Source organism: Mya arenaria, chromosome 8, assembly GCF_026914265.1.
Source record: "Mya arenaria isolate MELC-2E11 chromosome 8, ASM2691426v1".
Classification (NCBI taxonomy): Eukaryota; Metazoa; Mollusca; class Bivalvia; order Myida; family Myidae; genus Mya; species Mya arenaria.
Genome location: NC_069129.1, coordinates 66,764,058 through 66,778,635, shown reverse-complemented (window position 1 = coordinate 66,778,635; position 14,578 = coordinate 66,764,058). Strand labels below are relative to the sequence as shown.

The following is a 14,578-nucleotide window of genomic DNA, read 5'->3' as shown; positions in this document are numbered from 1 at the left end:
GGACCCATCCATGCATTGTTAACGATTTTGCTGTGTTTAAACACCTTAAACAAGGGAAATGACCAATCCATGCATTGCTAACGAGTTCGCTGTGCTTAAACACCTTAAACAGGGGAAAGGACCCATCCATGCATTGCTAACGATTTTGCTATGCTTAAACACCTTAAACAGAGGAAAGGACCCATACATGCATCGCTAACAATTTCGTTGTGCTTAAACACCTTAAACAGGGGAAATGACCCATCCATGCTTCGCTAACGAGTTCGCTGTGCTTAAACACCTTAAACAGGGGAAAGGACCCATCCATGCATTGCTAACGATTTCGCTGTTCTTAAACACCTTAAACAGGGGAGATGACATATACATGCATTGCTAACAATTTCGCTGTGTTTAAACACCTTAAACAGGGGAAAGAACCCATCCATGCATTGTTAACAATTTCGCTGTGTTTAAACACCTTAAACAGGGGAAAGGACCCATCCATGCATTGCTAACAATTTCGCTGTGTTTAAACACCTTAAACAGGGGAAATGACCCATCCATGCATTGCTAAAGATTTCGCTGTTCTTAAACACCTTAAACAGGGGAAAGGACCCATCCATGCATTGCTTACGATTTCGCTGTTCTTAAACACCTTAAACAGGGGAAATGGCATATACATGCATTGCTAACAATGTCGCCGTGTTTAAACATCTTAAACAGGGGAAATGACCCATCCATGCATTGCTAACGATTTCGTTGTGTTTAAACACATATAACTGGGTTACTGATCTATTCACGGCTCGGTAAACACTTTCTCTGTGTATTAAACTGGGTAACTGATCAATACATGGATGCTTTGGCAGCAATTGTATTTCTTGGCACAATATTATCTAAATAAGATTCAAATTCAAATAAAGTTTTAATACATTTCGCACAGTTAAACTCAATTTTCATTGTCATTCATTTGCGTCTTTTAATTCGTTGTTTAAAATACCAATGAAGTGCTTTCGTTTATCTTTGAATCATTGAACAGCACATGATAACACCAAATCTTGTGAGAAGATTCTTAACTTTGGTGACCCGATTTGTTTGACATTCAATTTCTTACATAGCATTTTCTATGACCAGTTGAAGAACTATTATACATTTTCTTCAGAATGAACCAGCATTTTAAAATTAGTACATATTGATATGTAACGGATATATATATTCTACCTAATTCGCCATATACACCAACATTAAAAGGTGATTGTCTTAACCAAGTGTAGCTTTGCAAAACTTCAAATGTATCGTCTCCAACTGTAAATATTTGTAAATCCCCATATTTCACACGCATATGTAATAATAGATGAAACATGCATCACAATAGCCGCAAAGCTACTCTTGTTATACCGTCATACCTTTTTTAACTTGACAATTAATTGTCCAGTGCGTTTCACCATTACCATATTAAGAACAAAATCACCAGATCAGTTCAAGGTTACACCATCTAAATACTTAAAATCGTTAAATATTTCGACATCTTCATATGCATACCCATTTCTCATTACAAATTGTACCACTTCTACTGCGAATAACTACAATTTTTGTTTAAGCAATGTTAACCTCCAAACCCAAGGTATTGCAATAATTCTTTTAACGATCTAACCACAAGTGTTTCTGCAAGGACAAGTTTTTATCGGCGAATAACAATACAATCAAACATATATCATGTAAAGCTAAACAACAATAATAACTATTTTGTATATACATTTCTAATTCCTCAACAAATAGGGAAAACATTATCGGGGAGATTATCTCTTCTTGCCTTAAGCTTTCAGGTCTTCTGTAATATTACATAAAGTATGTGACATCATCCATTATTCTTATTAAACTCCATATAAGTTATTGGAATGTGTAACGTACTTAATTTGTACTGTCATTATTTTACAAATGGACTGTCCACTATTTTAAGAATGGAAGTCTTTGTTGAAATAATGGGCAGGCCGTTGAAACAACGTTGCACAATACTAAAACCTACATAGAGTACAAAAAGAACAATGGACCTCATTTCAGATGATCGTGATACGAAACGTATTGGGTGCAGGGGCGTAGATAAGCGATCGTTGATGATTCGAACTAACTCGACTTTTATTGAAATCGATATAACACAAGCGCGGCCGTTTCGTGGACTTTAACATTTAGTTTACACAACAAAGTGTATGATTTCAGTAAAAGTTTCAATACGCAGCAAAAGGAGTGAAATACGCTGTGTTTACAAGTTTTAAGTATTAAATGAATGACCCAAACTGTCCATTAAGGGCCTGTCACACACTACCAATGCACCTGGCGGGGACTAAACCGAGCTCACAATTAACAATGGCGGAGCTCCGTCGAAAAACCACAACTGGCTGTAGTAATACTGATGTAGTACAGGCGTATGAGCCGATATAAGACCGAATATATCTTGTGCAGCTGCTGACCCGAGCTAGAGCGGAGTGATACCGTTGAGCTGCCGTTGTACTGTCGATGGCCGGTACCGTTGAGCTGCCGTTGTACTGTCGATGGCCGGTACCGTTGAGCTGCCGATGTACTGGTCAATGACCGATACCGTTGAGCTGCCTATGTACTGGTCGATGGCCGATACCGTTGAGCTGCCGTTGAACTGGTCGATGGCCGGTACCGTTGAGCTGCCTTTGTACTGGTCGATGGGCGGTACCGTTGAGCTGCCCTTGTACTGGTCGATGGGCGGTACCGTTGAGCTGCCGTTGTACTGGTCGATGGGCGGTACCGTTGAGCTGCCGTTGTACTAGTCGATGGCCGATACCGTTGAGCTGCCGTTGTACTGGTCGATGGGCGGTACCGTTGAGCTGCCGTTGTACTGGTCGATGGGCGATACCGTTGAGCTGCCGTTGTACTGGTCGATGGGCGGTACCGTTGAGCTGCCGTTGTACTGGTCGATGGGCGGTACCGTTGAGCTGCCGTTGTACTGGTCGATGATCGGTACCGTTGAGCTGCCGTTGTACTGGTCGATGGCCGGTACCGTTGAGCTGCCGTTGTACTGGTTGATGGCCGGTAGAAGTCAGGCATCACATCACTAAGAACGGTAGCACATCGTTAGTACATTGGCATGACTAAGGTATCACATCGGTACCAGTCCGGTACACATTGAGGCCACCGGAGAATCGCCGATTAATAACGGTGCATTACCAGCGTTCTACTGAATTAATGAAGCGATACCGGAGAACTGCTATTGCACTGACGTTGTATTCGCGTTGTCAGCTCCGGAAGCGCAACGGCAGAAATTATGAGCATGTTCATTGATACCGTCTCCGGCCAATGCTATTTTTCTCTACCGTTCTAAACGATGTGGAACCGCTGCGCTGCCGTACTAGTGCCGATTTCCGAAAATCGTCGAATTTGTACAGAAATAACATACATGTAATTTACTTCACATCATTTGTTTTTCTTGATTAAGTACGGACGTAAAACGCTTTGCAAAACTTCTTAACAATGTATTACCTCAAAAATTGGTTCCACACAATGTATCCCCATTTTATTTCACATAGAATAATTACTTTGGTTCAAGAAACTACAAAGGTTCCGGATTTTAAAATAAAATAGAACATCTCTGAAATATACCCATAGATCTAAAAAATAGTATGGTCAATTGCTTCTGTAAAATACTCATTTAAAATGTATCTGCTCCAGGCGATTCACTCTTTATCTAAATGGTATATAGTTAACAAATATAATCAGAATAAATTAAATATGTTTTCGAATGTCGGTGTCGCTTTGTTAGGTTAAATAATTGTATTCATTACAGTTTATTGAAAGAGGGAGACTATTTAACGACGCAAACAATAAAAACTTGTAGAATAACCGTTGTACACATGTACAGTTTTATACCAGGAAGTGCATTTAAAAGGACTAGCCACCAGATTATACTTTGCAAGAAAAATAGAAAATATAAAAAAACTAGCATAAACTTGATATCGTTGTGCGCGTTACATCTTACAAACTGGTGTATCACATCGCTTACGACGCATGCACCTATCTCAGTTTTTGCGCATTTGTCCAATTCGAAATTTACTGCGGTTGTCTACCACATAAATCCAAGTAATATTAAAAACTGCGTCAGTATATGTATCTGTACTCATCGCGTGACTTGCACGTGCTAAATATACACACTTCATGGATTCCCGGCAGAACGGACATTGCAAATAAGCCGAATACTGCTGCAAAACAACGGAGACACAGAGCCCGACAGATCAACCTCGGTAATAATATTGACCGATGGAAACTTTTGATAGAGGTCAACTCGCTGAAAATGAGAGCGAGCTGCAAAAGCGCTTATTGGCAGTTTAGTATGTGAAAACCATCATATGACTTGCAAATTTTCCGGAAACAAACATTGCTTTTTTAAACATGGAAAGACAGCTGAAACAGCGACAATATAGTTGCGTTTATACTTTTAATTATGTAAAATGATGTATTATCGGCCTCGTACTAGATGGCATTGACAATTCTATGCATGTTTTGAGAAATTTCTGCATTTGCCGATTTTTGGACAATCTGGTGTTTTGTCCCTTCAAAGTATCAATGGTTATTGTTGATCAACCATGTCTTATGTTTGCGTTTGTGCTTAAGGCTGACCCCGTTGTATAAGCTATGCTCTATACCCTTTCATATAATGTCTGTTGTGGTGTTCTAGTTTAAAGCCACCCACTTAAACAGTCATTTTCTATATTTACCGATACTCTGTCTGCTTATAAACGCCTATATCCATCTCCTTTTCTGATAACGTTTGCATGTCTTCATGATAAAGGCTAAATAAATAGTGCAGCAAGTGACAGTTTCTAAAATGGGATTTTATTTTCTTCTTGCACTGATTCTTAAGTGTACACTTATATTGTGTTTTGTAACCCCGGACCATTTGACCAGCCAAAATAGTGTACGCACTGTATTCGCTCTTCAAGAGCCAGTGGTTATTTTCATGTTTGAGGAAGTAGATGTAAAAGTGAACTATAGTTTACCCTGTGCGGACAGTTATGTAAGCATATACATAGAACATCTTAAGGAAAATGACATCTTTAACGTTTTAAGTAATAGCACGATAACTATTCCCTGTGATGCTAATGGAGATTCTTCTACACTCGGCAATGGAAGAAATAAAACGTTGTCTATTGATGGCGTGCTTACTCTGCGACTGAGGAGCACTGTGATCGGTCTGTCAAGACTTGGACTGGCAATAAGAGACCAAGGTTCGAATATACTGCAATACGATGAAGTCGGAGGTATCAGCATGTACAACAGCAGCTTTGAGCCCCAACCCGGGGTCCGCATTGACGCCAACGGAGGTGCAGTCACCCACTGGTTTCCGGTGACGGTGTTACGCAAGATGAGGCCAGTAGACCACATATTCCGCTACCTTTTGGGATTTATGGTTATATTACTGACCATGGGATTCGGGTGCAAGCTGGACATGGGCGTGGTCAAAGAGTGCCTGAGACGACCGGTGGCCCCCGGGATCGGGTTTGGATGCCAGTATTTACTCATGCCATTGGTAGGAACAAAGATTCGTTAGCTGATTTGGCTTTTGATCCATTTGTTGTCTATATACTGTTTCTGTCTTCTGAAATAATGTCGCAAATGAGGTTCGTGCTATTGTTTTTACCGAAGCTGACCATTATGTCTAAATAAGTTATATATATATATATATATATATATATATATATATATATATATATATATATATATATATATATATATATATATATATATATATATATATATATATTTATTTATTATGAAAGAATCATTTTAAGATGCAGTCTGATTTTGTATGCAAATAATTTCATCAATAAATCGTTGTATTTGCTAACATTTAAAGGAGATTATGCATAAATAATAAACTCGAACTATCATAAACTAAGTGCTACAATTCCCATGATTATGCCTAATGATTACGGTGCAGGGGTCGTTTGCTCTTTCGTGTAATTTGTCGAATGTAAATATAATAAAGTGAAATTGTTATTTATGACACATGAACTTAACTTTAAAATGATACATCCGGGGACATATATAAGTGTACATTTACTTTCTATCACCGTAGGAGTTAACCAACCTTTTATCACAAATTATCACAAATTGTCTCATGGATTTTACTGTTTACACTCTGAGGCTTTATTAGAAGACTAAAAATCACGTTATGGCAGAAATCAGCCACCATGTCTTTCATACGTGGCGGAGCGAAATACGAAAAAGCTCAAACTTTGATAGGGTGTGGCGGGTTAAAGCATTTAGACCTGGCCACAATTTCTCAAAACTTCTTAAGTTCCTTATAACAGGATTAAGCTAAGCTCACTAGTTTTGTCTTTCAACAGTTTGCGTAATATTTACTTCTTTAAGAGTTTTTAACCTTTTCATGCTTTAAATGGAACTTATAATTATGATAAACACAATAAACCGTTTTTTATTTATCAAATTCCAAATCAAGAATGTAGTCTGCCTTATTGAAATAAGCTACTTAATCCTAATGATCTTAAGAAGTTTCGAGAAATCGGGGCCGGAATCAGAAATCAGAAGCTATAAGAACATGTCCAGAACAATGTATGATATCATGCTTACTGACAATGTTTATCATTGGTCATTGCAGATCGGGTACGGGGTTGCGCGGCTGGTGCCCTTGGGTGACAAGTCCGTGTCCCTGGGAGTGTTTCTTTGCGGTGTGTGCCCGGGAGGCGGGCTGTCCAACATATACACATACCTGCTCGACGGGGACGTCTCACTCTCTATAACCATGACGTTCGTCAGCTCGGTCGCATCCATAGGTATTATGTTAGCTCAGTGTGTGATAAATTACGTCATATTATGTCGGAAGGCAACATATTGCTTAAAATGAAGACTTAAAACAAAGATAACTTTTCTTTTACTACACCATTTTAAAGATTTTACAGCAAGAACTACCTACCAGTCAGAACTACCGAACAGTCAAAACTACCGTATAGTTAAAACTACCGTACAGTCATTAATAATGTAAGTCAGAAAAAAACTTACATTCAGAACTACGGTACTGTCAGAACTACCGTATAGTCAGAACCACCGTTCAGTCACAACTACCGTACAGTCAAAACTACCGAACAGTCACAACAACCGTACAGTCACAACTACCGTACAGTCACAACTACCGTACAGTCACAACTACCGTACAGTCACAATTACCGTACAGTCACAACTACCGTACTGTCACAACTACCGTACAGTCAGAATAACCGTTAAGTCACTACTGTTTAACTACTTAAGAACAACGGTACAGTCAAAACTACAGGCAGAACTACGGTCCAGTCAAAACTACAGGCAATACTACGGTACAGTCAAAACAACAGGCATAACTACGGTTCAATCAAAACAACCACTACCGTACAGTCAGAACTACGGTACAATCAAAACAACCACTACAAAACAGTCAGAACTACAGTCAGAACTGCGATTCAGTCAAAACTACAGTCAGAACTACGTTTCAGTCAGGAAAATGGTACAGTCAAAACTATTGTAAAGTCAAAATTGTCGTACAGTCAAAACTACGGTACAGTCGAAACTACCGTACAGTCAAAACTACGGTACAGTTAAAACTATCGTAAAGTCACAACTACCGTACAGTCACAACTACCGTACAGTAAGAACTACCGTACAGTTAGAGCTAGCGTACAATAAGAACTACCGCTTAGTCAGAGCTACAGTACTGTCAGAACTACGATAAAGTCAGAACTACCGTACAATCAGAACTACCATACAGTCACAACTACCGTACAGTCAGAACTTCGGTACAGTCATAACTACGGTTCAGTCAGAACAACGGTACAGTCAAAACTAGAGTTAGAACTGCGGTAGCGCCAAGGCTAAATTGTATGGTTTAATCAAATTGGTGAAATGTATAAAAAAGAATGCCATATGCATATTTCACCGTGACTTACGGAGTCCTTACTTTTAAACGTTGAAAGAAGATACCCAAACCTCGCCAAAGACATTCAACCGGATATTTACAGGGTCATATTATGATATATTATCTACCACTTTGAAATCTGTTTACCGCATTCTACAGGCTTCGTTAAATTTGTCCTTTCTTCAGTAATATATATTTTTATAGAAACTATTGATGTATGTATCGTATGACAGAGCTATCATGTTTTAGCACGTTACAAGGCGAAGCTTATACTCATCGTTAGTTTACTGTACAGTTAGTTAGCTTTTTGTTCTATAATGGAGAATGCATTCAGCCTTGTTTTTGTTTTAAGATTAATTCTCATATCAGAACGGTAACCAGTCGCTGGGCAGAGCTCTTACTGTGCAAGAGCAGCGTATCGATCATTCGGAATTTCCAGATTTTTTTCGATGGGAAATAGCCAAGGAGTTCCGATAAATGACAACGTTAATTCAATATAACCATGCTACATATTGCACGGTAACCCAATGTCATACACATGTGGTATACAACAGTTGCTATATCATCTCTCCACTTTTTCATGGAGAGTACATGTGATCACATATCTTATTACGTAATAGATACAGTACGAACATTTCTTCCCAAGTGTCCTCTAACAGACATAAGTAGCCATTTCGTTAGACCATTGCTGTTCGTCCTAGCGAAACGGTTTCTTACGTCGTTAAAAAAACACTTGTGAAGAAAAAAACGAGTAACTGTATTTGACTTATACGACGTTAAGTGTATTGCATATATTACTGGGCAAATAAATGCATTAATAAATAAATAAATACAGATGTATTAATAGATAAATAGAAATATTTGTCCAAAATATAATCATTAGATTATTATTATGGCCTTTCTAAATACAATGTATCGGCTAGTGTGATTACTCGAAATTCACGTGCACGGTCCGCTTACAACCGTTAGAAGACATTTTTTTCAACAGCTCTGCTGGGGGTATAGTCAAATAAATTAATTTAATATATTTTTGGCAGGTATATAGTCATAACTCCAATAATGGATATGCATTTTGCTTCACTTCATTATGAACTCTGTATCGTATTATACTGTGTATAAGGACGCTAGCATAGATAGGACGCAGACAAGAAAGGGTGAGAAAACGCATAAGAACCCTTAATATAAAAGATAGGACGCAGCGGAAAAATGTCAAAATTGGAGAATAGTATTACACGGTAATAATCTAGGCCCACCATAGACAACCATTGCTATCTTCTTTGTTGTTTCAGGCATGATGCCCCTGTGGATCTACACTCTAGGGTCGACCCTGGTAGATGACAGCTCGGACATCCGCATTCCCTACTTGAACATTCTACAGGTGCGTACCAGATTACAGCACGTGGTCATTATGGAACCCACCTCTAGGACAATGCTTGATGTCCACACACGATGTTAATACGACCTAGAAAAAGCGTTCTTACCTAGAGATCCAAACAATATATGTATATATTAAGAGACTTATTTAATAAATGTTCGCTAAATAAGGTGGAACTATAACTCTTTCATTGTTAAGACAGCTGCAGACATCTTCAAGCTGCACTCACACAGATTGACCGTTTTAACAACATTTTTTTAATATTGTTTGTCTATGAATGTGCCTATTTTTGCGTAATGTCCGGAAGCAAGTGATAATAAAAATAACATATCCTTTCTTTCATGCTTTTCGATAGCATCAGTGAAATAAAAACAGTGAAAATATCAACTTTTAGAACTACTTTTAAAATTAATTGCAGGTGTAGCCGCTTCCCCTTGATCAAAACAAAACACGTCACTTTTATAGCGGAAAATGTTGCCACTAGTGAAAATATGTATTTCTATGACACTCATGAAATGAAATACGATCTTACACTGGAATAAACAAATATCCTCTATATATTACTAAGTTAAAGGCACTGATGTGAAAACAGCTGATTCTGAGACACAGATTAAAAGAATAGTCAACATCTTCAGCATGTGAGAGTGCAGCTTTAAAAACTGTTTTCTACTTTCAGGTTATTGCTTCCGTTGTTATTCCGCTGTTTATCGGCATCTTCATCAAGTACAAGTTCACAAAGGTCGCACTCTTCATCATTAAAGTGCTCAAGCCGACCACGCTCGTCTGTATCATAGTATTCCTTACCGTCGGCATTTGGTCAAACCTCTACATCTTCAAGATGTTCCGCCCCGTCCACGTCCTCGCCGGATGCCTGCTGCCGTATTTCGGCTATTTACTTGGAGGCGTTATTGCCGTAATTTTACGGCAACCGAAAGCGCGCGTGGTCACGATCGCGTTGGAGACCGGAATGCAGAATATCGGTATCGCAATGCTCGTGCTGCTGCTCTCATTTCCGCCGCCACTTGGGGACATCGCCACCGTCGCGCCTTTGTCGTCCGCCATGATGACACCAATCCCGCCTTTCGTCGTTACTATTGTTTACAATGTGTACGTGAAATTCTTCAAGAAGTATGAACCTGTGAACGTCAATGATGAAAAAATAGACGTCCAATCTAAGAATATTGTCGAGAAATTGAGTTCTGTTTGAACCATTCCACCAGTAAAATGTAAATATTTGTCCATCGTCGGATGCTATACTTCGTTGTGTACCGTGGGCAAATTGGCTACGAAAATCTCGTAATCATGAATAATTAATGAGGCAGTTTCATTGGTTCCGCAAAGTACCAGATGCTTTACGGTTGAAAAATATTTTGGTGATTGTTGGAAATTAACCGGCTGCGCCTTCTCTATACAATAATATTTGGCTGTAGTCAAGACCACACGGCCACGGAGGCTATTGCCACTGTCAAGTTATTGAACAATATTTGAGTGTAGCATGCGAATTCACTGAAAGAAGAGTTGTCTCTTCTGTCCCATGCTTATTCATTAAAACGAGATTTTGTCAGTCAATTGTCCCACGGGATATATGAAGTGTACCGGAAAAATACCGTGGTGGCCGACGATGAATTGTCACGCTGATTGAATCTTTGCGTCTTTATTTATGGTGGTAAAGTTGAAAAAAAAATTCATTAAACTTTGAGTTTCCCACTCAGAATCAATGACATCTTTAAGAACAGTTTACATTCTAAAGTGATTCATGGAAAAGAATTCACAATTCAATCAACGTGGCAAACCCCATTCGTAGAGATATTGCTTGTGTAATAATACTATATACATGTTATTCAAGCTTACTAATCATTCATTTTCTAATTGGCCCGAGCGTTTCGTACTGTTTGAACCCACAAAAAACCGAAGCAATCCGTACAATATCGTGTGTGTGTGTGTGTGGGGGGGGGGGGGGGGGGGGGGAGTTGTAAGTTTTGTTTTTAAAATATAAGGTAGTTCAGGTACGGTTTAGGAGAGAAATCGGTTATGTGTGGAGGAAAGGAACAACGGATATTCGAAGCGTCGTTTTTCAATCGGTCGCATGACGCCACACCTGTCCAATCAGAGAGCAGCAATTAACTTATTAATGACGTCATTATGCTGAGTGTTTTATTTAAAACAAACATATGTATTCTCTATAGAGTAGTTGCGAATTGCAGATTGTTCGAGTACGTGTTTATGTTGACTGTGCTTGAACGTGTACGTGTACATGTTGTCTTTTTTACTCGGGTCCGTGAACTAGGTGACTGTTTTTTGCACGGATACCTGGTGGCTATATTTGCACGTTTACATGCTCGTGTAGAAAATTATTTACACGGGTACCTGGTGACTATGTTTGCACGGTAACGGGTACGTGTAGAAAATTGTTTACACGTGTACGTGGTTGCTCTGTTTGCACGGTAACGGGCACGTGTAGAAAATTGTTTACACGTGTACGTGGTGGCTATGCTGCAAGGTTACATGTACGTGTAGAAATTGTTTGCACGGGTTCGTGGTGGCTACGTTTGCATGGGTACGTGTATGTGTTGAATAATGATTGCACGGGTACATGTACTTGGAGACTGTTGTTTACACGGGTACGTGTACGTATGGACTGTAGTTTGCACGGGTACGTGTACGTATGGACTGTAGTTTGCACGGGTACGTGTACGTATGGACTGTTGTTTACACGGGTACGTGTACGTATGGACTGTAGTTTGCACGGGTACGTGTACTTTTTGAATATTGTTAATATGGGTACGTTTAATAATGTTTTGCCCCAAAAAATGTTGTTAATGCTTAAATAGAATGATAACAACCACAACATAATTTTTCTTTGGCTGTGATGTTTTGCGTGGTTATGGTTCTAAGTCTTTCACTCTAATGCTTCTGAATCTCAGTGAAAAGGGCAATTATGTCATTGAGTTTTTAATGAGCTACCTTAGGTTGATGCGACGATCCAACCACATTTTATTGACATATGGTAGTGCTGCATTTTTTGTCTATTGCTTTTCATCTATCGGTAATAATTACTTCATCATAGTGGAAAATATTAACCAATTGATCAATTGGCTAACACTTTGACAAGGCCAACTCGGGATTATTTCTCACATTTCTGTAAAAGCTCTTGTTATAGACGATAGCAGTGATAATATGCATGTTTCTTTTTATGACAATTATAGAATTATGTAACATTGTAAGTCGTTCATTTTCGGATGTGTTTGTTGTTTTGTTATATATACTCGTATATACTTTCAATTTCTTTTCTCATATATGCTCCTTGGCTCGTATATATAATGGTTTGTAATGTTCGTAAATCACATATGATATAACTAGAAAAAAAATGATGAGACTTTTTTAAATGGGGGTATCACTCATACTCACACTTGCGTACTCATATTTAATACATATGTTAGTATTTCCATATGCTAACCTATTGAATATGACATACAAATACTAATATATTTTAATAGTATCTAATTATAGCGGAAAACTGTAGTAGGTATTTAAAATCCAAATAATTGATACTAATTAAAAAAAATCTGAGGAAAAAAGTTGATTTATTCACTCCCGAAATGTCTTGAACTATTCAAATAATTAAAATACAACGAAAGTTTACTTCTCTTCACAATTCTGCATATTTGAACAATTAAGACGAACCATTGAATTCGCCATTGAATTTTGTAGATTTGTACTCGAACATACTTTGTTAACTTACGCGCTATCGCATCGTTAACATGATGTAGGGGGTTCAGGTGATTTTAACTTAGTGGATTTAGTACACATGACGTTAGATATTGTTAATCTACCCTCTTTAATAAAATCATAACTTTTTATAAGGTTCTTGTTTCTGTGTAATTTACTGAACTGATATTTTTAAGATTTGAACTGACTATTGAATATGTTTCTTCTTTGCTTGAAAATTGGAACATTATTCTAGGGCTTGTTCTCTATAAGACACAGTCGTGAAAAATAATTTGATTGATAGGCAGCTTCTTGTTGAGATATATATATTACAAAATCTCCTCTAATTCACTTTCATTCGTCCATATATATCTCAATATCTCTGATATTTTATAAGGAAGACTATCTTTTGTACTCTGCTTTGTTATTCTTTCTTGTTTTGCAATTCTCGCTGCTTGTTTTCATTAGCAATGATGATGTATGTTAGAATTAATCCAGTTAAAAAAATGAGTGATTTGTTGTGAAACTAAATGAATTCTTTGCCCCAAAGAATTTGGGTTCTGAGGCAAAAACATCCCTTAGATTCATGTTTAACATTTTTAAGCCTTATCCAAAGCGGGATTAAATTTCGTTAAAATGCCGAAAATGGTTTGTTGATACGTTTTTAGACAATCTCAATTCATGGACAAAAAAGACATTCCTTCCCAAACTTTAGCATATTATACTTTTGTATACCTTTCCAGTGTGCTGCTTCTCTTTCCGATATTAAAAAGTTTTTCCATATGTTAACCTATTGAATATGACATACAAATACTAATATATTTTAATAGTATCTAATTATAGCGGAACACTGCAGTAGGTATTTAAAATCCGAATAATTGATACTAATTAAAAAAAATCTGAGGAAAAAAGTTGATTTATTCACTCCCGAAATGGAGAGAATAGTTAAGAATTCAGGAAAGACTACAAAAGGCTAAAAACGCATTTTTTCTATGGCTGCACAGGGTGTCCACCCCTTCGGAGTGAACCATTTAGTAAGCGCTGATCTTTACAAGAAAATAATCAAACCATTAGCACTTTATGGCTGCGAATAATGGTGTAACCTAACTGCGCATAACATGTATACTATGGACAACATTCAGCATTCATTGTTAAAAAATATAGGGTTTTCATGTTTTGACAAGATCAGATATGTGTGAAGCAATGGTTGGACTGCAAAAGCTTACCTGCGATGTGATTTAGGAAACTTGTGTTTTTACACAATATATTAAGCCTTGAATGTAAAAGTACATGTCGAAATATTTTTAAACGCAGATATCTGCCATTCATTTCTTGTAACACTACTATAAAGTACGGTTTAATTCGAGATATTTGTTACACACTCTGTAAATAAGATCTGCATTCTGTTATTAACAATGTTTTTGTAGATCCGACAACATTGCCGGGTAAGTATGTATGGAAAAGAACTGTCAAGCAATAAGTATATAAATACGAGACAGAACTGTGGAGATACAGAATTATGACAGTCTCGGACTTTGCTCGATTCAGAATTTTACAACCAACTATCTTTCCGTCAATTGTGTACTGGA

At 37.8% G+C, this 14,578-nt stretch overlaps 2 protein-coding genes across 2 annotated transcripts; one reads left to right on the top strand and one right to left on the bottom strand.

Moving 5' to 3' along the window:
* Nucleotides 1-2,449: 2,449 nt before the first annotated feature.
* Nucleotides 2,450-3,516, bottom strand: LOC128244492 (uncharacterized). Its single transcript, XM_052962493.1, has 3 exons — nt 3,484-3,516; nt 2,825-3,022; nt 2,450-2,734 (listed from the first exon to the last, which is right to left on the bottom strand). The coding sequence occupies exons 1-3, from the start codon at nt 3,514-3,516 to the stop codon at nt 2,450-2,452; spliced, it is 516 nt and encodes a 171-aa protein (XP_052818453.1).
* A 1,207-nt stretch (nt 3,517-4,723) lies between these two features.
* LOC128242733 (ileal sodium/bile acid cotransporter-like) lies at nt 4,724-11,236 on the top strand. The gene is made up of 4 exons (XM_052960001.1): nt 4,724-5,527; nt 6,620-6,794; nt 9,196-9,284; nt 9,958-11,236. The coding sequence occupies exons 1-4, from the start codon at nt 4,826-4,828 to the stop codon at nt 10,486-10,488; spliced, it is 1,497 nt and encodes a 498-aa protein (XP_052815961.1). The 5' UTR covers nt 4,724-4,825; the 3' UTR covers nt 10,489-11,236.
* Nucleotides 11,237-14,578: the final 3,342 nt, after the last annotated feature.